This window comes from Seriola aureovittata, chromosome 1 (genome assembly GCF_021018895.1).
Source record: "Seriola aureovittata isolate HTS-2021-v1 ecotype China chromosome 1, ASM2101889v1, whole genome shotgun sequence".
Lineage (NCBI taxonomy): Eukaryota > Metazoa > Chordata > Actinopteri > Carangiformes > Carangidae > Seriola > Seriola aureovittata.
In genome coordinates, this window is record NC_079364.1 from 1,119,401 (window position 1) to 1,144,400 (window position 25,000).

A 25,000-nucleotide genomic window follows, 5' to 3' on the forward strand; every position below is an offset into this window, starting at 1 on the left:
AACCATAAATGAAAAGTAGGATATTAAAAATCTAATTAAAACGAAAATAAAATAATAAACTGCTAAAAGAGAGGAGAGTAAAACTAGCAACAAATAAATAACAAGAAATACAAGTAGAATGTCTTCTTGTCTGTCTTCCTGTCTGTCTTCCTCCCTGTCTCATGTCTTCCTGTCTGTCTTCCTGTCTGTCTTCCTCCCTGTCTCATGTCTTCCTCTCTGTCTCATGTCTTCCTCTCTGTCTTCATGTCTTCCTCCCTGTCTCATGTCTTCCTCTCCGTCTCATGTCTTCCTCTCTGTCTTCATGTCTTCCTCTCTGTCTCATGTCTTCCTCTCTGTCTTCCTCTCTGTCTCATGTCTTCCTCTCTGTCTCATGTCTTCCTCTCTGTCTTCCTCTCTGTCTCATGTCTTCCTCTCTGTCTTCCTCTCTGTCTCATGTCTTCCTCTCTGTCTCATGTCTTCCTCTCTGTCTTCATGTCTTCCTCTCTGTCTCATGTCTTCCTCTCTGTCTCATGTCTTCCTCTCTGTCTTCCTCTCTGTCTTCATGTCTTCCTCTCTGTCTCATGTCTTCCTCTCTGTCTCATGTCTTCCTCTCTGTCTTCCTCTCTGTCTCATGTCTTCCTCTCTGTCTTCCTCTCTGTCTCATGTCTTCCTCTCTGTCTCTTGTCTTCCTCTCTGTCTCATGTCTTCCTCTCTGTCTTCCTCTCTGTCTCATGTCTTCCTCTCTGTCTTCCTCTCTGTCTTCATGTCTTCCTCTCTGTCTTCATGTCTTCCTCTCTGTCTCATGTCTTCCTCTCTGTCTCTTGTCTTCCTCTCTGTCTCATGTCTTCCTCTCTGTCTCATGTCTTCCTCTCTGTCTCTTGTCTTCCTCTCTGTCTCATGTCTTCCTCTCTGTCTCATGTCTTCCTCTCTGTCTCTTGTCTTCCTCTCTGTCTCATGTCTTCCTCTCTGTCTCATGTCTTCCTCTCTGTCTCATGTCTTCCTCTCTGTCTCATGTCTTCCTCTCTGTCTCATGTCTTCCTCTCTGTCTTCCTCTCTGTGGTGGACAGAGTGCAGGGACGTTTGAGGACGTGGAGAAGCCGACCTCTTCTTACCAGAAGACCAAACCTGTGGAGGCTGGTGAGTGTCCGTCCCCATCATCTGTGTGTTTGAGTCAGAAACGTCTGACGGCCTGTGAACTCACCACGTCTTTCCTCCTCTGAACAGCCGGCAGCGGCACAGGAAGCATCAAGGCTCGCTTCGAGAACATCGCCAAGCAGAAGGAGGAGGAGGACAGGAAGAGGGCCGAGGAGGAGCGGGCGCGTCGACAGGCCAAGGAGAAGCAGGAGCAGGAGGAGGCGCGCCGTAAGATCGAAGAGGCGCCCAAAGCCCCGTCTCCGGTCCCCGCCGCCAGTCCCAGCCCGACCCCACCTGTTGAGCCGGTGGCAGCTCCAGCAGCAGCAGCAGCTCCAGCTCCAGCTCCAGCTCCAGCAGCACCGTACCACGTGAGTCTGTTTTAAAGCTCCACCGTGCAAAGAGCTGAGAGCGATGAAGAAGAAGAAGAAGAAGTGGTTATACAAAGAGGAGGAGCAGGTCACATGATTTCAGTCATGAACTTCATCGTGTACATACATGTTGATGACCTCATGTCAGATCAGTCAGTCATTGTTCTAAACGACCTGTTGATATGAAAGTGCAGGAAACAGTTTATTTCTCTGATTTTCCATCAACGTCGCTCAGGAAATCTGCGCTGACTTAAAAAAACACAGTTAGAAACGACGTCGACTTTCACTTAACACTTAACACTTCGACCTCGATCGTAACTCTGACTCATACCAGTGACACCTTTTCAAAATAAACCAGATCTCCCTTCCCTCCCTCCATCCTGAAGCCTCACACTTTGTATTTTCCTCGTCAGGCCGCGGAGGAGGCGTCGTATGATGCTGCTGAGGAGAACGGAGAGCAGCTGTACGAGGCGGAGCCGCAGAACCAGTACGCACAGCAGGAGGACCTGTACCAGACCCCCGAGGAGACGGCAGCAGGAGGTGAAGCTCCCGCTTTATTACTGTTTCCCTCTCACCTCTTCACCTGTTGCTTTCAGGAAACAAGTCGATGTTTGACTTTTATTCTTGAGAAATTACTTTCCAGGTTTCACCTGCTCACTGCCATGAGGTCTGAGCCGCCACGTGTTCTCACAATAAAGATATGAAAAGTTTTATTATTGGTCCATCGACGGCTCATTAAAACACATTCACATAGAAAGACAAAGATTAAACAAAGATTAAAACTGTGGTAACAAAACGTGTGTCGTCTTGCAGACGGGCAGCAGTACGAGTACGGCGAGGACCTCGGGGTGACCGCCGTGGCGCTGTACGACTACCAAGCAGGTGAGACTGATTGTGAGAACGGAGCTCGATCACATCGGGATTTATAACTGATTATCAGAAGCCAGCGGAGTTACGTAATCTAGGGCTGCCGGTTCAGTCACGTGTTCACTGAACTTTAGAAAACAACAGAAAACAAACTAAAAGAGTTGTGTCTGTGGTTCCAGTTACACAAGAGAAAAGAAAACTTTAATGACATCATCAGATGGTTTTTGTTTGGGGGATGAAATTTGTTGTGAAACAGAATGAGGCACAATAATCGTTTTATCTCGATTATCTTGTTTTTATAATCAAAAATCTAATTAGATGAATGGGGCAGCTCTGATGTATGATGTCTGACAGACGCAGAGTCTCAGGCCTTCAGATGGAGAAATGGTTCTAGTGGTTTGTTATTTGTTAATTGTTTTATCTACTAAAAGATAAAATATGATAAAACAGTGACATTCATGGGAACGACACGTTCAGACGTTGTTTTGGCAGCAGCTTAAAAAATAATCATTTTACAAACAGAAAAACGGCTGAAAGATTAAACTTTTTATCTCTGATCACTTTCTCGTGGCTGAATTTCCTGTCGATTGATCGTAGAATCGTTTCAGGTTCTTGCAGCTGCTTTCGTCAATAATCCGTCTTTTCCCGTTTCAGCCGGCGACGACGAGATCTCCTTCGACCCCGATGACATCATCACCAACATCGAGATGATCGACGAGGGCTGGTGGCGAGGCGTGTGCAGAGGCGCCTACGGCCTCTTCCCGGCCAATTACGTGGAGGTTCGGCAATGATGACACCCCGACCCCCACCCCCACCCCCACCCCCACCCTACCCCCACCCCCACCCCGACCCCCACCCCCACCCCCACCCCGACCCCCACCCCCACCCGCCAAGATGACCTGTCTCTCTGTAAAAACAAAAAAGAAAAAAAAAGAGGAAGGAGACAATTTCCAATCCTGTTTCCTTCCCACACTTTGGTCTTTTCTCTCTTCACCTCATCTTAGTGCTTCGACACTGTGAGACGTCCTCAGGTCTCCTATACAGCTTTCTTTTACCCCCCCCCCCCCCCCCCGTCTACTCCATCTTCAGGTCTTTGCCTCTCGCAGTGGACAGAGTTATTTCAGAGTGACGCAGAGAACACATATAGATCTCATTATCTGGGTTTAAAACCGGCTCAAAGCTTTGCTGCGTTAAAGCTTCAGGATGCGACTCAGGCTGTTGACCGTCGCCTCCTTCGGGCCGCGGCGTGACTTTAACTCTTTACCTCCTGCCTCACAGCCGCACGTTGCATTTTGCAGCTTTAAGTATTCGTTTTTATTTTCAGATTCGTGTTATAAGACTTCGGCCTCACGAGGTTTCGTTCAGGCGTCGTTGAGTCTCACCAAAGACCAGATGAGTCTTGTGCCTAGGACTCAGGGTGCTCACTGCTCAGTAGCTCGACCTTCACGTAAAGCAGGAGCAGATCAAAGAGATAAAACCTCCACTTTGGATTATTATGTATATTAATAGCTATATACTGTCCAGTACATCGACTATGGACCAAAAAGCTGATTAACCCCATTTTGCTCCTTGGTCTGTCTGTGTAAAGTTGCTTTGTTGCACAGGAGTTTAACCCCCCCCCCCCAGATTGAAGCTGCACTTGTTGATTCATATAGTACGAATACATCGAACACTTACACGAGTAAAGGATTGATTATATGTGATCAATAATGAGGCTTCCTCCTTTACCGATGTGTAAATTGATCAGAGTCGATGATGTAAAAGTACAAGCGAAACAAAAACACTATATTCATAGTATTATTTTAATCATCTTCATACGTTACACAGGTTCATGCGTAGAATCATGTACAGAGAGAAGAGTTATGACGCTTTGACAAATAATAGATTTGGAAACATGTTTTTGTTTTTCTCGACGCGTGTGAGACTTGTGTATTTGTGACTTGCCGCCGTGGACGTTCTGGTTCTTGTGTAATAGCGTGAGGCGTGGAGCGTGGAGCGGAACTAACATCCCTCATCACGACCGCACGTGTTCGCCGACCAGCGGAGCTGCAGGAAAATATCAGGCTGTTGTTTAAGGGAAGAGGCTTCGGTGAATTCTCCAAACACTAATTATTTCTAACGGACGGCTCGTCTGTGGATCGCGGTAGTGTAGCTGAAACAGGTGTGTGTGCACGAGCGAGCGTGTGTGTGAGTGAGCGAGTGTGTGTGTGAGGGCTTTCATTGAATTCATCTTTGGGGTTTTATAATAAAAAGTGACCTTTTCAAATGCATTATTTTTATCTGTACCTCTGTTTGCTTGAGTCACATCATTACCTGCTTGTTCTTTTTTTAGTTTCAATAAATAAACTATGAACGATGAGCTCGTCTGGTGCATTATTTTAATTATTTTCATCAAGCTGCTAATCAGTGTAACTGTTCTATTCTATTTATTTTATGCTTCAGAAACAAGTCAGTTGTTTTCAAAGATTTCAAATGTGAAGATTTAACTTTTCCCTTATGAAATTACACTGATCGGTAAAAGGAGTTCCAGTAATAAACTAATTAAAATATTTGATCAGAAGAGACAGGTGCAACAATGTGCTGCTGTTTTAATATTTCCATTTTATTACGTCTGATACATGTTAGTGCAAACTCCACTACATTTAGTCTACAGAGACTCTTTATATACACATGGATCTCACTGCTCGTACATACTCTTATATTTTATTGAAAATTCTGTATGTGTCTTCAGCTGCATGATCCCAAATGAACTGTTCACAGTGTACACTATATACTAGTAGTGTTCTTTGCACTACGATTAAGAAATCAGCATCCTTCACTGTTGTGCTATCATTAAATAATCCACTACACACACACTGAGACATGACTGAAACTGCAGCTTTAGACTTCCACTGCCAGTTAAACTTCACAATGCTTCCACAATGTGCTTTAGTTGTTTCCTTTTTATTGGATTTAAATGTATGAACTAGAAAGTTCTCAAACGTTTTGCCTCACATCTGTGGAGTGCCAGATTAAGATCTCTAAAAAGAAAAGAAAATATTCCTGGTTCAGGAAATTCTTCACTTTAAAGCTGCTTCTTTGTCGACTTACATTACACTGATGAAGAGGCTGCTCCAGACCACAGTGGTGACCACAGACTGGGAGAGGCAGCTGCATTAGAACAAAAAAAGCACATTTTAAAATGAATTTATTTTTGATCCGTATCAGACAGAGTCTGCAGCAGAGACACAGCTTCAGTCTGAGCTGCATTGTTGACGTGTTTTGCCTCCAGGTGTGTCTTCGCCAGCGGTTGGAGCTGTACTTGTTTACACAGTTGAATAGTCAAATTTTTTAACAAAGCATCACATTTTATGAGGAATTGTTGAATTTTTTATGCAAAAATCCAAAGTAAAAAGTAACTAAAACTAACTAACTGAATGTAATGGAGTACAATATTGTCCTCTGAAATGAAGTGCAGTAGAAGTTGGATGAAAAAGTACAAGTACCTTAAAATTAGTCAGTAATAGTAAAGTATGTATTGAGACATAAAAACACTGAGTGGTGTAACGCGTCCTCCGCGACACAGGGGGCGCTCCACCTCTGAGTCACCGCTCCCCGGCTACCGTTAGCTAGCTGCACTCCTGCCTAAACGGCTCCGCTAACTACTTCCGGGAGTTTTATTATCAATGATTTTGTGTCTTGTGCAAGATTAAAACACTGCTCTGGTGTTTGTCTTTTGTTGTTGTGAAAAATGTCGTACAACTACGTGGTTACAGCCCAGAAACCTACGGCAGTGAACGCCTGCATCACCGGTAAATACCCGCTGTTTGTTCTTGTATGTTCTGTTGCAGAGAGAGAAACATTTGCCCACCTGCGTGCTAGCTGAGCTCCCGCGCGACAAGTAAAGTGCTCCAAACGGGCCCGGACCAGCTGCTAGCTGTTGTTTTGCTAACTCAAATGTTTACTTGCTACACTAGCCACTGGTTTTCTGCACGCTAGTCACGGCACACACACGTCCGTCCATCTGTTCACGTCCGATCCGCTGAACCTTTCTCTCGGATCTAACGTTAGCTGTTTGTCGTGTCTGATCTGGCTATCCCCAGATCAAAATGCGTTTCGTGTTGGTGACAATCAATCGTCTTTATTATCAGGTATCGATCAGTCACTGCAGGCTGTGTCACACGCTGCAGGCTCCAACGTATTTGTCAGTCCGTGTTTTCTGATAATAACGTGAAGGAAGCTCGTGTGGCCGTTTCATCTAACGTGCAATGCGCCACAAAATACAGGACAGGTCACCGAGGAGCCTCACAGCCCATTAATCACTTGATTGATCCATTTTACTTCCATGTAACATTGAACAGTGATGACATGTAACTAAGTACTCAAGTATAAATCTGAGGAACTTGTACTTTACTTGAGTATGCCCATTTTATGACACTTTATACTTCTACCCTGTTACATTTTAGAGGGAAATACTTTACCTTTTACTCCACTACATTCACCTGGCAGCTTCAGTTACTACTTACTTTACAAATTAAGATTTTGCACAAACATCTTTATAAGATAAATAAAACAGGATACCTTATAGAGTAAAAGAGCCAGCAGTATATATAAATACAGCTGAAACCATTAATGATTAGTCATTAACAGAACATTTATTGTAATCCATTTCCATAATCTGTTTTTCATGTTTCCAGTTTTTCACATCTGATGGTTTCCTGCTTTTTATTTGTATTATTGTAACTTTAGCTTATTTTTAATAATTTTGAGGTGTGGATTGTTGGTTGTTCGACACAGGCATAAGGAACGTTTCACTCTGAGCTTTGAGTAATTATAATGGGTATTTCTCTGCCAGCCCTCCCTGTAGTTCACAACATGTGTGGTGATGTAGATTTCAATCACAGGTGGTTTACAGATGAATATACAGGTATAAAATCTGCAATTCATATGTCAGTTGCTTCTTCAAATGTCCAAAAAAGTCCTCAGAGTCTGAAAGACGTCTAAAATTAATGTCAACTTGCTGTTTTCAGTAATAACTACAATTTTCTGAACTTATGTGATTGTTGTTTGGTTGTTGCGGAGTGAATTGAACTTGTGATAAAATGTCTTAAAATATTTGCTGGTTATTTTCTCCAACGTGAATGTTTTTTTTTTTTGCTTTTCTCTGTTTTGCATCATCATTATTATTATATTGTTATATAATATTGTAGTGAATAGAATCAATGGGGTTTAAATGCATCACAGGTAGGGCTCAGGTTATTTGTGATTGGAGTTTATTATTTTTGACTGTCTGTACTGACTCAGTATATTTTACTTAGTAGTAAAATATCCTTTAAAAGCACCAATAATCATCCCTCAGTATTGCTACACTGTTGATGAAATACTTTGTAAAGAAAATGATGATTTTGCTCATATTGCTGTTATCTTTTCTTCTTCTTGTTGCTCAAGCAGTAAAACAGCAACAGCAGTATAATTAACATAATGTAAATTTGTGTCTGCAGGTCACTTCACGTCTGCAGAAGACCTCAATCTGCTCATAGCCAAAAACACACGGTTGGAGATCTATGTGGTCACAGCAGAGGGGCTGCGGCCCGTCAAAGAAGTCGGCATGTATGGAAAGATTGCCGTCATGGAGCTCTTTAGGCCCAAGGTAGGTGTTGTTTGTGTGCAGCTGGTTACTAAGTCAGATGTTGCAGGTGAGCGTTTGGAACTACAGGTTAAAGCTTCAATCTTCCATGTTATCTGCAGTTTATTGGCTTTGAACATAAGTTAAAAGCAGTGTCACATCGTGCTGAAACAAATGGTCGAATCATTTATTTGTTGATTGAGAGAAAAATAACTAGCAACTATTCTGATAATTGATCTCTGCTTTTCTGTGCCACACTGAGTTGACCAGACGTTTGAAGACATCAACATCGGCTCTGTGAAGCTGTGACGGGCATTTTTTCCCAAACTTTATTCTGCTTTGTAGATTAATTAATTGATTAATCGTAATATTCTATGTTGTTCCTGGAAGGTGCATTTAACACATCGTATGTGGCTGCCTTAATTCATGAAGTTACAAATGGGGAAAAAATAGAAACCTGCCTAATATTAATGTCTATAATGAATCTGGACTGAAGTTAAAAGGATAATAATCCCATAATACACCTGGCTTTAGGCTGACTAGTGGATTCCGACACTGTTACAGTCTGTCTCTCTACTTAAGCCGGTGGCAGTTAATCAGGTGTCTGATCAGCACTTCTGCTCAGCCTGTCGTACTGAACCGTGTTAATGAAATTAAAATTAGGCCTCTGCATGTTCGCTCTTTGATGACTTTGGTGTCTCTTCTCCTTCGTTCAGGGTGAGAGCAAAGACCTGCTGTTCATCCTCACATCCAAGTACAACGCCTGCATCCTAGAATACAAGCAGAACGGGGAGAGCATCGACATCATCACCCGTGCCCACGGCAACGTCCAGGTGGGAGAGACAGCGGGACAAATATGATTCTTCACATTCACTGTTTCTAATTTCTCCTCAATCAATGTGAATTTCAGATTTTTTATGGTTTGTTTGTATAAAGAACAGAAGTTCTCTCATTAACCTTGATTGAATGCAACTGTTCACTGTTGGGTTTCACTCATGACAAATCTGATTTAAGTAAACAAGAATCTTTATATTCCTGAATAGTGTTTATATCAGTGAATCAGTCCCTATTTTAAAGTATAAGAGTTTAAAAAGGTTTACCAGTTGTATTGTGTTGAACAGCAGTCTGAGAACACACAGTATACTGCCGTCCTCAAACGTCTCCAAACCAAACCCTATTTTCTTCAGGATCGTATTGGACGCCCATCAGAGACGGGTATTATCGGAATTGTAGACCCAGAATGCCGCATGATCGGCCTGCGGCTGTACGACGGGTTGTTCAAGGTGATCCCGTTGGACCGGGACAACCGTGAGCTCAAGGCCTTTAACATCAGACTGGAGGAGCTGCAGGTCATTGATGTCCACTTCCTGTACGGCTGCCAGGCCCCGACCGTCTGCTTCATCTACCAGGTACTGAAGGAAAGGAAGGAGAGCGTGTCTGAGGAACGACTTTCTTCGTAAATTCATACAGACGTGACTTTAAATTTATTGTGTGAATTTTTCCTGAATTATCTAAAGCCCATAGTCATAGTAAAATGTTAAAATGTTAAACTGTTGTAGGCAGTTAAAAGTGTAGCTTGGTGCTGTGTTGTGTATCATAGGATCCCCAGGGACGCCATGTGAAGACCTATGAGGTTTCTCTGAGGGAGAAGGAGTTCAACAAGGGCCCCTGGAAGCAGGAGAATGTGGAGGCTGAGGCATCAATGGTCATCCCAGGTAATCACAGTTTATCCTGAATCCATCACTGAAGGTGAAGCCGAGTCTACAGAAGCTAAAGCACTGCGTTTATGTTTTTATCATCTGATTATTACCTGGATTTTAGTAGTATAATATCATTACAAAATTAAAGACCTGATGATAATGCATCCTACCTATTAGTCAAACAAATTCAATTATATGTTATAATATTCTTCAGTTTAGTTACTGATTGCAGTAGTTACATCAGTGTGTGGACGTTGGCAAAGTTTAAAAAAGTCAGCAGCTCTTCAGACACAAATGAATAGCGGCTAATGGGTTCAGATTTTAAAAGCATTTGAAACCGCAGCGCAGCGCAGCAGTCATTCACAGTGGAAAACATCTCTACTGTTTATTTACTGCCTGATTTTCCTCTGTGTTTTTCAAGTATTCAACAAACAAAAAGGTCCAGAGGTACAGAGGCAATTAATGCTGTAATGATGAACTGAAAACATAGGGGCAACAGATAAACTCATAAATCTTGTAATGAAATATTATTATATATGTATTTTTATATTATTATTATTATTATTATTATTATTATATTTTTGTGACATATTTTAACATTTGTAACATATTTTTTATATCTTTCTGTTCATACTATATTGATGTACTATATTATTTCTCTATTTTGTACATTTTTAGTATTTGATATTTTAATTTTGCATTTCTTTTGAACTGTCCACTTTGCTGCTGTGACGCTGCACATCTCCCCACTGCAGGACTATCAGAGGACCATCTTATCTTATATCATTGTTGCAGCCATGGTGAAATGCACCGTGTACCCGCTTGGAATATACAAATGGTTTGTGTGTGAAATTGTAACGATGACTGACTCTGGTGCTTATGTGCTTGTATTTTAGTGCCAGAGCCATTTGGTGGAGCTATAATCATAGGACAAGAGTCCATCACTTATCACAATGGAGACAAATACTTGGCCATTGCACCTCCCACTATCAAGGTAAAGACATGAAATAATGGGTGTTGACAGTTCTCTGTTCTTGTCCAATTTAAAAAGTGGAATATTTAGCCGTCCTTTAAATGTTTTCATTAGTCAGCAGTTGAAAGGAAGGATAGTTTAACATTTCTTTACGATGTATTATAAAGTAGAATTGACTTACATAATGTTATGGGAACAGTTATTTTCCCAGTGTAATTGTGAGGTAAAGCAAACGACAGATCTTTAGCCCCATGTGAAGGGAGCGGTGATGTGTTTAAACACACCAGCAGATATAAACACTTCCGTACACAGGACTCTGAAGATAAAGTTGTAAGGTAACGTCATTTCACCTGCAGGCTCGATGTAATGCTTGTTTGTGCTGTCAGATTTCAGAGATGCATCATATTAGTCATTCGGATCGAGCTGTTAGCAGGAGAGGCGCCAGCAAAACGGTGTCGGGTTAAATAGGAGGTTTTGTGGTAAATTGAGTCCCAGACACATTTCTCTTTGATATAATGAAGTAAAATAACAACGTGGTTGTAAAACTGCCGTCAGATTCTGTAACATGTGAACATAATAATTTAGGAGACCCTGAGGTGTATGTTTGTTTCTTCTTAATCTTGTGACTGATGTTGTATTGGATTTAAAGGCAGGTTTACAACTGCCGTGACAATGACTCCCAATACATCCTCTGCTTTCAGTGTTATCTTATCAAGATTAAGTTGCAGTCTGTACCGCTGTGCAAATTTAACAAAGCTCAGGGCCCAAAGGAACTCTTCAACAACATCCTGCTTCTATAATTAGAGAAGATTCTCTCACTGTCTCCTTGCTCTTTTGTACCAAGGCCTCATACACTTTGGAAATAACAAATCAAATTGAGATCAGATGATCTCAGATGATGTAGCTTCTAATTTAGAGTTACGCAGCGTTGTTTTGTCTATACCATAAAAAAAAGAAATGAAAAACTAAAGTCTTTGTGAGAGTCATACTGTGTTGATATGCAACCAGGCAGTCTGATAGAGGGGTGATTGATCTGTGTTTCTTCATTCAAGTTCATTCAATGCAAACCTTTTCTGATTAACTTGGCTGTTGTCAAACCTTCTATGTGTTTCACTGGTTTGATGTTTACAAAGACTTTAACTCAGCAGCTTTCACAGAAGTGTTCAGTGATCCACTGCAGGAGATAACGATGCAGGAACGAGACACTTGAACTTTTTATGCCAAAATAAGTTTCCTAAATTTAAACTCAGATATTTTGTGCTTGTATTTATACTGTTTGACACACAGTGTTAATTTGCACCTGCAGTGTTTCCCACAGATTAAATTGTATTTGTGCCGGTTTCTGAATAATTAAACTTCTTTTGATTATTATATGAAGTATAAAAGGTGCTCCACTATAATTATTCTAATTGCAGAGTACTTTGTGAGAAATAAATAACTGAACAATATATGTAACTCCACAGATTCACGTTGTCAAACAATTAACAGTCCTGGCACACGCACACAGCACAGTCTGCGCACACAGCACAGTCTGCGCACCCCGACTGACATGCACACAGAGTTTTAAAAAGTCAGCAGCTCTTCAGACACAAATGAATAGAGGCTAATGGGTTCAGATTTTAAAAGCATTTGAAACCGCAGCGCAGCAGTCATTCACAGTAGAAAACATCTCTACTGTTTATTTACTGCCTGATTTTCCTCCGTGTTTTTCAAGTATTCAACAAACAAAAAGGTCCAGACTGACATGCACACAGAGAGCGACTGTAAAGAGACTGATGGCGACGGTCCATTGTCAATGTATTTGAAGAACAGAGAGTGGGCCTGACTCAATCTATGCACAGCTCTACAATGATTTTTTTCTTTTACCATTTTAACTTGGTAAAATAATAAAAATTAGTAAATGGCGGTATCTATATATATATTTGCTGCCATAAATAAATCAATAAATCAACGTATGGGAAACACTGACCGTGTTGTTGGCTGTAGAGATGTCACACAAAACTATTAAGGGCTTGTTGCTTTTTATTTTACCTTTTGTATTTCCCTAATAGTCAATGCAAATATGTATCCAAATTATAACACTTTCTTTTTTTTAATTTTTATTTATCTTCTTTTATTGATTATTATTTTAATAGTTTTAAGTAGTGTGGTGTCATAAAGTAGAGGTAGTGGTACCCACTTGAAAATCTCTCTGACCCCATAACAATAGATAGATAGAAGATAAAGTCTTCTCAGAGCACTTTTGATTTTAATGATGATGATCAGACATTCGGGACTGAACTGAGAGCAGGGGAAGCTCATCTTTTCTTTTATGTTTCTAACGGAGGAGAGATCACTTGTCAATTCACCATCTGTCTCTCGACTCTTTCCTTTTAATTCTTCCTGTTGATAACCAGCTCTCCACTTTGATACTCCACTTCTTGTCTTGGATGTGATCTTTTATCGTGCAATCAGACTGAGATCAGGTATAACAGGTATATCCAACGGCAACGTTAAAGTTCCTATCATTGGCTCATCAAATAATAACTTTAAGGTTTTTAAAGATGATTTTGTTTTAAAACATTATTTATATATATATATTTTTTATATATATATAATTTCCTACTTTGACCAAAATCATTTTGCAAATGATTTGTCGGCCCACTTGAAATACCTTGGCTGCCTTTATATTTCAGTGCAGGTAACCAGTGATTTCCACTTTTGCAAACTAGACACTCTGTGGTATTTCAAAGAAACAAAACAGCTTCATCTGTATCGGCACCACTTCAGAAATGAACATGAAAATATTCATTAAAAATATGCAATGTAGTTTGAAACTGTGAAGTTAGCTGCACCACAAAGTTGTCCTTACGGAGACCTTGATATGTGGAATGAAAATGCAACACAAGTATAGCCTCAAACACTTCTAAGCCTTCTGTTGTCTCCTCGTGCTGCAGCTCATATCTGTGTCCTGCGCCATCGCTCCACTTACAATTGTGTTGCAAGCTGTCACGTCTCCGTTACAAGTCTGTTTCCACAGGAGCACTGCCCGACATTGCTCAGCAGATGTTTGAGGGAAGAGGTGGTGGGGCATCTGCTACGTGACTAATGAAGCTCCAGATTTGGTTTGGACTTTGTCTTAACACCTAATGTCACATTAGTATTCAGCTGAAACACACACACACTCCTTTCAGCAAAGTCAAGAAAACACAGACGCACATCCTTTGATGTATAACAACATTTTTTGGCAGCTAATTAACTAGTTGTCACTTTTCAAGCACAGAAGTGAAACATGAATATGAGACGCTGGCGTGGAGGTCTGCTGAACGTATCCGAGCTCATGTTAATACGTTTCTGTAAACTGGCCTATGGTGGGTCAGCAGACTGGTCTCACTCGCCGAATCGAAGAAGCTAATTACTTGCCGTTCAGTCGAGAGGATTGCTGGAAGTTTGTGAAGCTGTGAAAGTAAAAAGCGGATCCGCGCTTTGACAAAAAATGTAAGCAATACGACAGGAAGGAGGATTGTGAAAATGAGTTTTGTATAGGTTCAATCAAGTGAGAAATTGACTCAGCTTGTACAGTAGACAATGACAATAACAATACCTTCCTTTGAAGGAAAGTAGAACAGGCTCAGTCACACTGGGTGATTTTAATGCCAATTCCAATCATGACTACAATTCTAGCAGGTTGGGCGGCTTATCTTGTAGTGATAGTGGAGAAGGGAGGCTTTGGCTCCTAAGATGCTTTTGGTGCAGCCCAGTCTGGCTGAAGCCCAAGTGTTAACCAGGAGTGAAAGCTGAGAGTGAGCGCGACCACATCCTGAAGGGAGTTTAGTTCACGGGGAAAGTATCATGAGACAGGTTATGCTTTACAGCAGCCGCTCACCAGACACAACAGTTTGCATCCGGAGAGTTTTCCTAACGTCTCTAGCTTCACTCTGTCGAAGCATCTGTGCAGTTTTCTTACTGTCTTATACAATATGTTAAAATGTGGCAGCATGAGATGATAAAACCACAAAAGTCTGACATATTAAGTCGAGCTGATTAAAACAAGCGAACAAGTCATTATAATTTGTGAATATTAGGATATCGTAGGTTCATCAGTGTTGGCGTATATGTCAGCTGATAAGACACACAGGTGTTGTAGCGTTGTAGTGATGTAGTGATGTAGCGTTGCAGTGATGTAGCGTTGTAGTGATGTAGTGATGTAGCGTTGTAGCATTGTAGCATTCTAGTGATGTAGCGTTGCAGTGATGTAGCGTTGCAGTGATGTAGCGTTGTAGCATTGTAGTGATGTAGCGTTGCAGTGATGTAGCGTTGCAGTGATGTAGCGTTGCAGTGATGTAGCGTTGTAGTGATGTAGCGTTGTAGTGATGCAGTGATGTAGCGTTGCAGTGATGTAGCGTTGTAGTGATGTAGCGTTGTAGTGATGCAGTGATGTAGCGTTGTAGTGATGTAGCGTTGTAGTGATGTAGTGATGTAGCGTTGCAGTGATGTAGCGTTGCAGTGATGTAGCGTTGTAGTGATGTAGCGTTGTAGTGATGCAGTGATGTAGCGTTGCAGTGATGTAGCGTTGTAGCATTGTAGCGTTGTAGCGTTGTAGTGATGTAGCGTTGTAGTGATGTAGCGTTGTAGTGATGTAGCGTTGTAGTGATGTAGCGTTGTAGTGATGTAGTGATGTAGCGTTGTAGTGATGTAGCGTTGTAGTGATGTAGTGATGTAGTGATGTAGCGTTGTAGTGATGCAGTGATGTAGCGTTGCAGTGATGTAGCGTTGCAGTGATGTAGCGTTGTAGCATTGTAGTGATGTAGCGTTGTAGTGATATAGCGTTGCAGTGATGTAGCGTTGTAGCGTTGTAGCATTGTAGCGTTGTAGCATTGTAGCGTTGTAGCATTGTAGTGCTGTAGTGCTGTAGTGTTCACAGGTTCCTGACCGGTCGGCGTGCTGACTCGGCTCTGTAGTTTTAAGTTGCACCAGGGGGAAACTCCCTCTTTCGTTATGTTTTCATAATGAGAGATAATGAAACGAACACACCCAGGACGGATCTCTGTGGCTCTGCTTCGACGTTTTCACACAGTACTTGGATAAAGCGTTTTTTTTTTGTTTGTTCTGGTGCTTTTAATGATTTATTTGTGTTCCACTGTCGATTGCAGCAAAGTACCATCGTCTGTCACAACCGGGTGGACCCGAATGGCTCGCGCTACCTGCTGGGGGACATGGAGGGACGGCTGTTCATGCTGCTGCTGGAGAAGGAGGAGCTCATGGACGGCACAGTGGCGCTCAAAGACCTGCACGTGGAGCTGCTCGGAGAGGTCCTTTCTTTATTTACTTATCGCTCAGAGCTTTTCCACAAACAGCCCGTCGCTCACTTCAGTCCTGCCACGTACCTCAAACAGTTTTGATCAACAGGTTGCGACTCTCTGTGCGTGTACGTTTTACGACCTCCGGCCTCCGCTTCAAAACAGTGCGAGCATGAAGACGGAGTGATGTGTTTATCTGTATCAGGAGTGTCCTGCCAAGAGTCGTCTTCAGTGTTTGACAAGTTATAACTGATAACAAAGCACATTAAGAATCGCACTGATTGCAGAGACGGGAGACGTCCTCATTACACAAGTCCACTTAACGTGCCACTCAGACATTTATGGGCTGAATGAATGAACAAATTAATTCATTATCTTGATTTACTTAACACTTTTGACAACAGAGCCATCTCTGAGATGCATTGGAAACACACACACACACACACACACACACACACACACACACACTCTCAGCCTCACACTGTAATTATACAGTTTAAAATGTCCTAGGACACTTTAATTATTTCAGAAAATGAAATATGACGCCCTGGAAATTCCTGCAGTTATATATATGATGTTTTTCCACATTATACATTTTATCTGTGGTTTTCATTTTTGGTTATCCTGTCCTCGACTCATTTTTACTTTAAGTCTGACAGGCTTCTTAAAGAAGGAAATCATCGATCAGAAGAATTAGAATAAATAAACTCCTAATTGAAGTTTTGTTTTTGTTTTAATTGTAATTGTTTAATTGTTCAAGTTGAAACTGAATATTGTCAGTTACATTGCTGATGCACAGTGTGACTCAGCTTTAGATCCCTGATCATTTGCGACATGAATTAGACAAACGTGTTTTGCAGGTAGAGGAAACATCAGAACATGAATCAGTGTGGTGCTCAGTCAGGAATACATGTGGTTTTAAATATTAATAGCTCTTTACAGACTGTTTGTTTGGGCTGAAACGCACAATAATTCACTCCTTGTTTACAGTCTGGTGGGAAAACTCATTAAAATATGCAATAATTAAGTGTAAATGATGGAAAAGTGGCATTAAAATGTCAAATCGGTATCGTTTACATGGTGCTAACTCATAGCAGAAGTTATCTCAGGACTCTTTATAATATTATATGGCTCTTTCCCTGCAGAAGGCCACAGTCACTTTATCTCTGCCTGTCTTCACTCTGTTCATCCACCGTCTGTCCTCTGGCATCTCTCCAGTCTGTTTCTTTGTACCTGGCTCGACCGCCCTTCATGTTGCTTGTTGATTTTCTTCCCGCTGCCTTTTACTCTCAATACACACTTTGTTACCATTGACTTTTTAATGGTTTATAGCCCTGACAGAAGCTAATGTCTGTACTTGTGCAGAGGATGAGGGGAAAAATGATCCCACCTCTTTTGTTGCCTGCTTTCCAGGGTGTCACTTCTCCCTTTAAAGTTGATTAAGACAATGACTCTATATCAATGCTGCTGCTGGAAGCAAACTCTCACGTTAAAGGCAGACAGCTTCTGGCTTGTGGCGCCTTCCTCTAATGACTTGCCAATGAGTTTAGAAAGGTAAAATGCTTTCTTAGTCTGCAGAGCGATGCTGGAGACAATCAAGCAGAGTAGCTGTGTTGACCAGGAGGCAGATTGCTTTTCAGATCACTCCAGATTTTATTGTGAGGGCCTCTGCGCTCGGTCAACACGGAGCAGCAGCTGTACATTAACACGTCAGCCGGACAGACTCGTCTTTGTTTTGTCTAAATAAAACTTCGGAGAGAGATCATGCCGACGCTGATGAGGGTGACTCCTCAAACCACACATTTCAAAATAACAGGAAAGTTCCATTTATTTAATGTCCATTTTGCCAACAGCATAATTTAGCTTTAATATCATTATCTTCTGTCATCGCCATGACGTCATTCGTGCCTGAATACAGCTGAGGAGATTTGTTCTCACTGACCTTTCTCTTGTTGTTGTCAGGCGACTGCAGCAGCTGGGCTGCAACAATCATTACGTTTTTTTATCAAGTCATTTGCCAATTAGTTTTTTTTTTTCCATTAATAGTTTGGTTTGTTAAAGGTCAAAAATAATAACAGTTCCCATCTGAAATGACCGGAGCCTCCAGTGATGTTTCATAACCACGGATGTCGTTAAGTCAACGATAAAACCAGAACAAACATGTCGGAGCGGAAGATGAAAGATTTGCCATTTTCACAAAGATCATTTAAACCATTCATCTACTATAAAAAACGATTATTGATCCTTTTTTTTTTTTTTTTGAGAAAGTTGTTGAATTCACTTCAAACCTGTCAAACCTGTTTCATGCACGTGTGCGATCGGCCACACGGACGTACAGAACGATCCAGAGAGAGTCGGACCAGACGCAAAGTTCTCCTTGTAAACGCTGATTTAATGTGAATGTGAGAGAAAAAATGTGTCTGCGTTAATGTGGACTAGAGTTTAAACTGTGAACTTGATTGACAGCAAATTAATCGGGAACTTCTTCTGATGAATAATTAATATTCTGAGAATTCGTCTTTGTGTTTTCAGCTGCTGATTGGACAGAAAGAACAATTTGAAGCTGTCACACAAAGCTCTGTATTCTCTAGCCAAAGCAATTCATCAGGAAAATAATCAGCATATTGATCAAAAGCTGAATGATCCATTTAAGACTCAAGTTTTTGTGTCCTTCTCCACTGACAGACGTCTATTGCTGAGTGTTTGACCTACTTGGACAACGGTGTGGTCTTCGTGGGCTCCAGACTGGGTGACTCCCAGTTAGTCAAGGTAAGCAGCAAGAGAACAAAGTTTCATATATTTTATTTTTACAATTGTGTAGTTCATGAATTTTAAATCACACAAAGTAATGTTGGAGAATAAATAGAGCTTCACAATATGCAAAAAAAAAAAGAAAAGAAAAAGTCATAGGATGATTATTTCGGCAGATATTACAGATGTGAGTCACGATTTCAGTCGCTGGTTATTTCTGCTTTTCACTTTCACAGGATAAATAAATAAATATCCAGCGTTACAGCAGCAAAGTGACAGAACAAGAAAGAAAACTGTGAAATGTCAGTAACTACTGGGTATAAAAGACAAACAATATAATAATATAATATGTACAATTAGACAACAAATACAACAAAGCACGAGTCAATAGCAGCAGATAAGTGACACTGCACAGCTGGTGAGTTAAATCAGTGCACGTGGCGATTTGTTGGTCTGTGTTCAGTATTCATATTTTATATTATTTATATATATTATTGAAATAAAATCACTTTTTTACCTCTTGTGATTGTTCTCTTGATCTATTTTGTTAATGTCTTGTTTGAAAGTTTTACAAATTTTCCATAAACCTGTTCAGAAATGAAAGATAAAGCCGTTTATAGGCGGTAACTTTAAGATCTGAGGTTTGATATCCTACACATTTAAATTAGTAATAAGTCCACCGTGCTCCGTCACCAGTGGTCAGCAGGTTCTGCTTGTTTCCCTGCAGCTCAACGTGGACAGCAACGACCAGGGCTCGTATGTGGGGGTGATGGAGACGTTCACCAATCTGGGGCCCATCGTGGACATGTGTGTGGTGGACCTGGAGAGGCAAGGCCAGGGTCAGGTAAAACTCAGTCCCTTCTTTCTCACCACAGCCTCGGTTTACAGACTGAAAGCCGATCGTTCAGAGATGATAAAAGCTTCCTTTAGGGCGTTCAGCACAAGATGTAGACATAACACGGCGATTACCGAAAACCGTCTTAACGCTCGCTGGATTCTCATCGTAGCTTATGGTGAGTCTCCGTCTGTGTTTTCCTCTTCATCATCCTCTTTGTCACAGCCTTCAGGGAGTCTGGGCTGATAGCACCGCTGTGGCTAGCTCCCTGAGTCCTGTGCACTGTGTTTTTGTCAGCAGAATTAAGCACGGAACATACTACAGCACAAACCTGCCGCCGGCGTCGGCGGCCGGGTACAACGTGTTCGGGATTCTTGCTGACATCAAATACACAGCTTCCTGTGCCTTTTCTTTTTTACAGGCAGTCTGGGTCTCCTTCTCTTGTCTGTGCTCATTTTTTTGTCGCCTCTGGCCTCTTGTTCCCGTTTGTGTCCAGATATGTTTTAGCTGGACGGCAGTTACACCTGATATTAAAATGCGTCTCTCGTACACAGACTTAAATTGCCTTTCTTGTTCTGTTGCAAAAAGGCAGATTACTGTGCAATGCTATTTCCTCTAATAATATTTACACCCATTAAAAGTGACAGTGAAGACCTCTTCTGGATTGTTCCCTGTCTGCATGTTTCCTAACAATCCATCATCTTTAGCACGGCGCTCTCCAGGTTGTTTATCCTCAGCAATCGTCAGTTTGTTTTCTGAATATAATGTGATATAACTGGCACTGAATGTTAAAAGGCAACAGGAGGAAACAATTTCATGTTTGTACCCAGTAATAAGGAGTTGATATCTTTTTTTTTTTCTCCCTGTAATATCACATTATTCAATTTTTTTAATTGCAGCCAGCTGTGGATTGAGACGGTCTGTTTTTGGCTCTCTGACACAACGCTGCAGAAATATAGTTTGACAAAAAACTATTTTTTTTGATGTGAATATTTGTCGTCCTCTGTGAGGAATCACTGAAGCGGAGGGAGATGAAACAGTGAAGTATGGAGAGATGCAGTACAGAAGGTTTTGTTGGCAGGGTTTGAGACCAGGCCTCGGGGTACTTGATGTGGTTCCAAAGGCAGAGGCACAGACCAGCACACAGCCAGTCCCCGACTGTATTCATCCACACTCTCTGAATCCAATCACAATTGTTTTAATTTGCCGTTTTGCTGCGAAATCCTCCGAGCATTTGACTTGGTTAATTGGTGCGGACTCGTTTCCAAGACGATTGAGACAGTAAAGGACCGACGCAGCGGCTGCAGGGCAGAACACGACCCGGTGTGTAACCGCAGAGAGAGCGCCGCAGCGGAGACACAGATGGAGAAGTGATTGTGTTCTCAAATGTGCAGCTGCAAACAAGGCAGACTGATAAAAGCGGCATAAATAACAAATACATGAACATGATTTGTGCAGATTATCGGGATTCAGTCCGTCCCATGAGACTGCGGCTCAGAGTGTGAGGGCATTGAGAACATGCTCGGGGGAGTTAAGTGGGTTGCCAGGTTTGCAGTGGTTATTTCCATGAGGATGAAGGTGCTGGGTGGCAGCTGGTAGGGGCTGAGATTATTATGGGCTCTGGTATTAATCCTGTTAGTGTACCGTGACTGGATGAATAAATCACATTCTGGTGCTCTCCAGCCAGACTGTACAGACACCAGAATCATTTCCCTTCAGGGTGTTGGATCTCAGCACTGTTGTCATGTTTGTACTGGCAACCTCAGACCAGCTCGACTATAAACTGAAACTGATTCTTAAATCGGACATTTATTACTAGGACTGGGACTATTTGTAAGTTTTGCTCTTGCTACGTAGCTAACGTTAGCATTAACAGCGGTTTACTCACCAGTCTAGAACTTTTCTAACTGCTGGCTCACATCCGAGCCCAGAGCAATATGGAGGATTGAACTGAACGCAGGCGAAGTCTCTCGACTCTCTTTACCCTGGATGTGATCTTCTCCCACGCAATCACACTGAAATAGCAAACAGGTGTACGATGTGTTCCGGCTGACGACGACACAGACGCTCTTATGATTGGCTGAAAGGCCTTAATGAGAGACAGTAAACAAAACAATGAAGGAGTTTTTAATGTTTTTAACTATCATTTTGTTTTAAAACATTATATATGTATATATATATTTTTCTATAATTACATCTTCTCATATAATACCTGGTCTAGAAGAAACAATTCATTCCTATACTCGACGCCAATGCTAACGTCTTTTAGCTAGCATGCTAACCAACCACGTTCAGCAGCAGAGAAAACTTACAAACAGCCTCTTTAACGACTACCAGCAATTCTATGTACAAAGTGTTCTGTTACTGCTATTATTACTACTCGCACCTTTGAACTTGGGTATTAGAACTACTACTACACATTTGTGGAAGTTAAGCACAGATTGAGCATATGACTGACTTCATTAGACTTCCTTTTAGCGGGGTTGCAGAGCTCATATCCCAGCAGTTGGTGGTGACTAATTAGTAATTAATGAGCACAATGTACAGTGTATTTATTGCAGATTTGAGTGGTGGGTAAAAGTAAAAAATAAGGTTTCCCTTCAAACAGAGAGGGAAGCAAAGAGAGAAGGTATCAAAGAATAAAAGAGGATGTTGAAGAGAAAATAAAACGTTCAACTCCATAACAAAAAAACCAAAAATCACACCCACATATCTCAGTTCATGTCTTTATGTCTCCCTTTGCTGCTTTTAGCTGGTGACGTGCTCAGGTGCCTTCAAAGAGGGCTCCCTCCGGATTATCCGCAACGGCATCGGGATTCATGAACATGCCAGCATCGACCTGCCGGGAATCAAAGGTTGGTGTGTTGTGTGTACGTGTGCGTCTGTGTCTCGTCCGCCCGCTCCCTCTCAAGTCTCCACTTTATCTGGAGCTTTAATCCGTGACTTGATTTGAGAGCGGAGGCATTTCAACCCTGCACATCTGTTTAGGTCACCCAGGTCAAGACGCCAGCTGTTGCTCCTCCGAGCTCAGCGTGTGAGCGTGAGCAGACGGCTCAGGTGTCGTAAGCTCCTGGCGCCGTACGTGTTTAAAAGAGGAGGAAAGTGGCCGAGAGTTCGGTTTGGAGACATTAGTTTTCACTCGGACGGAGAGAGGACTGACGTGTCTGCAATAGTCAACTGTCAAACAGACACCACCACCATCCTACAAAATGAGTCTCCCTCCCGTCTGTTCTCTGAAGCTAAAATGAGACGCACGAGCCAGTTAAGGTCTTCTTGTGCTTGTTAGGCTTCAGCTGTTTATTGACCGGCTCTGCCCTGAATGTCTCGGCTGCTGCCTCCTCTCCTGACCTGTTGATGAGAGGCAATTATTCACTTAGCTGGTCAATGGCTCCCTGGGAGGGATCTGGAACCTGTACACCTCCCAACATGTTAACATTTGACGGATGGAACAGTTAAAGATCTTGAAGCTTGATTACTGACGAGGCCTTGTATTTCTTTACCCTGTCTTATCCCCTTCAAGGTTTGTGGCCGCTGCGCTCCGAGGCCGGCAGAGAGACGGATGACATGCTGGTGCTGTCTTTCGTGGGTCAGACACGGTGAGTGTTGTTTGCCTGTGTGGCGTGCCAGATAAGTGTGGAGTCAATTCTGAGTGCTGCTATCTTATCTCACGAGAGCGTGTTCCCTCCAGAGTGCTGATGCTGAGTGGCGAGGAGGTAGAAGAGACTGAACTTCCAGGCTTTGTGGACAACCAGCAGACGTTTTACTGTGGCAACGTCGCGCACCAGCAGCTCATTCAGGTTTGTACACACACACACACACACACACACACACACACACACACTTCAGTTATATGTGTTAAGCACGAGTGCTGTCCGTGTGCTTCACTGTGAAAATCAAGTGTTTAACACTGTGAACATCCGCATGTTGTTAAAGTACGTGATGATGAAATAATCATCAACACCACGACTCAGTGTTTCCACTTTGAACTGCAGTGAACCAATCACAGACTCATAAACAGATTCAGGGTTTCGTCAATACAGAGAGAGAGTTAGCATTACCGCTAACACTGTGTCAGCCACTGCCAGTTACAAGCTAACAAACAACATAAACAAATGAAAGATGCTAACTGTGCTAACGGTTCTGACCCGTCTGCTAGTCTCTGGTTCTGGTCTCAGACTGAGGCTCAAACATGAGGCTGAGTCTCTCTGATGTTTCCTCCTCTCACCATCTTGATGCTCTCTGCTCTCTCACCTGTCCACCTGGAGCCAGCAGGTGGTGGGCGGGGCTTCGGGCCTGATGCAGAGTTTCTCAGTGAGGAAGACAGAGTGGATGAGCTTCCTGCCTCTTAGAACCTTTTTTTTTTTTTTTTTTTCACTTGGGTTAGGGTTACGATGTTGAACAAAAAATTAATCAGAGTATTTTTACGAAATTTAAAAACATGTCTGGAGGGGAACTTTAACATTCGCTCTCCTAGAATTAGCTGACTCGCAGAATTTGTACATTGCAGTTGAAAACGGGAATATCAGCTAATTTCACAAATTCAAAATTAATTATAGAAATTAATTATTCAACTGTGGCCTCTCTCCGTTTAATAAGATACACTTTGCTGGAGCTGAATCATGCACGATTGAAATGGGCAGATGTGAATATGAAGAGAGCAAAAGGACTTCATGTATTTTACACTCGGTTGAGATGAATATTGCACTTCATTTAAATTCAAGTTTCAGCCTGCCTTTTTGAAATGAGGATGAAACCTGCTGGGATTCTGCAAGCTGTTAGAGATCTTTGGGTTATTATGACAATCAGCCTTTAAATTCAAAAACCTGCTTGTGTTTCAAGAACATTTGACTCTTCTCACTGTCACTGCTTTCTGGCTGCAGACAAAGCCTCTGTGAATAATGCAAGTTCATACTTATGTATTTAAACTGCCGTTGAAGCCAAGAGCTGTAGAATTATTATTATTTTACTGTGGCCCTCAGTGGTTGCATCAGCAAGGACGTAGTGGTCGACAGAGTCAGGGACACTAACATTAGTGGACTGAAGACGAGCTGTAATCACACAGGAACTGGACGATGAAATATCTTTTGATACCAACAATGAAACAAATGATTTGAAAGAGTTTCTCATATTCCTCTGTGGCTTTCGCAGTTTGTAGCTTTGTTATTTCTGTCCTCCGTCCCACACACAGACTGTGTGCTTGAACTTTGCTGCTGTAATTAACCTCGTAATGAAAATAAAAGAACTGCAGGCAGCAGCTTCCAGAACAAACCGGCTCAGACGAGCCAACTGCGTTCAACCCACGAACACGCGGCTGCGCGGCGTGAACGTGGCGGCCGAGGCGCGTCTGAATCTGATTATGACTCAGACATAAAATAAGTGACAGTGACTCTTTATAAATAAATCAGAAATAAACTGATGAATTTTGGATTTAGTGAAATGTTCCAACAACTAACAAAAGGTTCAATTTAAACAAAGGGACTCTGTCTAATCTCTTAATAACTGCTTTCAA

At 41.9% G+C, this 25,000-nt stretch overlaps 2 protein-coding genes across 3 annotated transcripts in view; both read left to right on the forward strand.

The window, feature by feature from the left end:
• The window catches only part of LOC130167216 (src substrate cortactin-like), a 16,145-nt gene extending 11,438 nt beyond the window's left edge, over window positions 1–4,707 (forward strand). For both annotated transcript variants that reach the window (XM_056373186.1, XM_056373195.1), the window contains 5 exons: window positions 1,047–1,116; window positions 1,204–1,481; window positions 1,895–2,021; window positions 2,295–2,363; window positions 3,003–4,707. In XM_056373186.1, the coding sequence (XP_056229161.1) occupies window positions 1,047–1,116; window positions 1,204–1,481; window positions 1,895–2,021; window positions 2,295–2,363; window positions 3,003–3,139 (681 nt within the window). In that variant the 3' untranslated portion in view covers window positions 3,140–4,707. The remainder of the gene's footprint in view (window positions 1–1,046; window positions 1,117–1,203; window positions 1,482–1,894; window positions 2,022–2,294; window positions 2,364–3,002) is intronic.
• A 1,276-nt stretch (window positions 4,708–5,983) lies between these two features.
• The window catches only part of ddb1 (damage-specific DNA binding protein 1), a 43,669-nt gene continuing 24,652 nt past the window's right edge, over window positions 5,984–25,000 (forward strand). Inside the window, exons 1-12 of the mRNA XM_056373120.1 lie at window positions 5,984–6,139; window positions 7,829–7,977; window positions 8,670–8,786; window positions 9,141–9,362; window positions 9,554–9,668; window positions 10,550–10,647; window positions 15,759–15,917; window positions 18,591–18,674; window positions 19,384–19,500; window positions 22,244–22,346; window positions 23,012–23,087; window positions 23,180–23,288. Of these exons, the coding sequence (XP_056229095.1) occupies window positions 6,079–6,139; window positions 7,829–7,977; window positions 8,670–8,786; window positions 9,141–9,362; window positions 9,554–9,668; window positions 10,550–10,647; window positions 15,759–15,917; window positions 18,591–18,674; window positions 19,384–19,500; window positions 22,244–22,346; window positions 23,012–23,087; window positions 23,180–23,288 (1,410 nt within the window). The 5' untranslated portion in view covers window positions 5,984–6,078. The remainder of the gene's footprint in view (window positions 6,140–7,828; window positions 7,978–8,669; window positions 8,787–9,140; window positions 9,363–9,553; window positions 9,669–10,549; window positions 10,648–15,758; window positions 15,918–18,590; window positions 18,675–19,383; window positions 19,501–22,243; window positions 22,347–23,011; window positions 23,088–23,179; window positions 23,289–25,000) is intronic.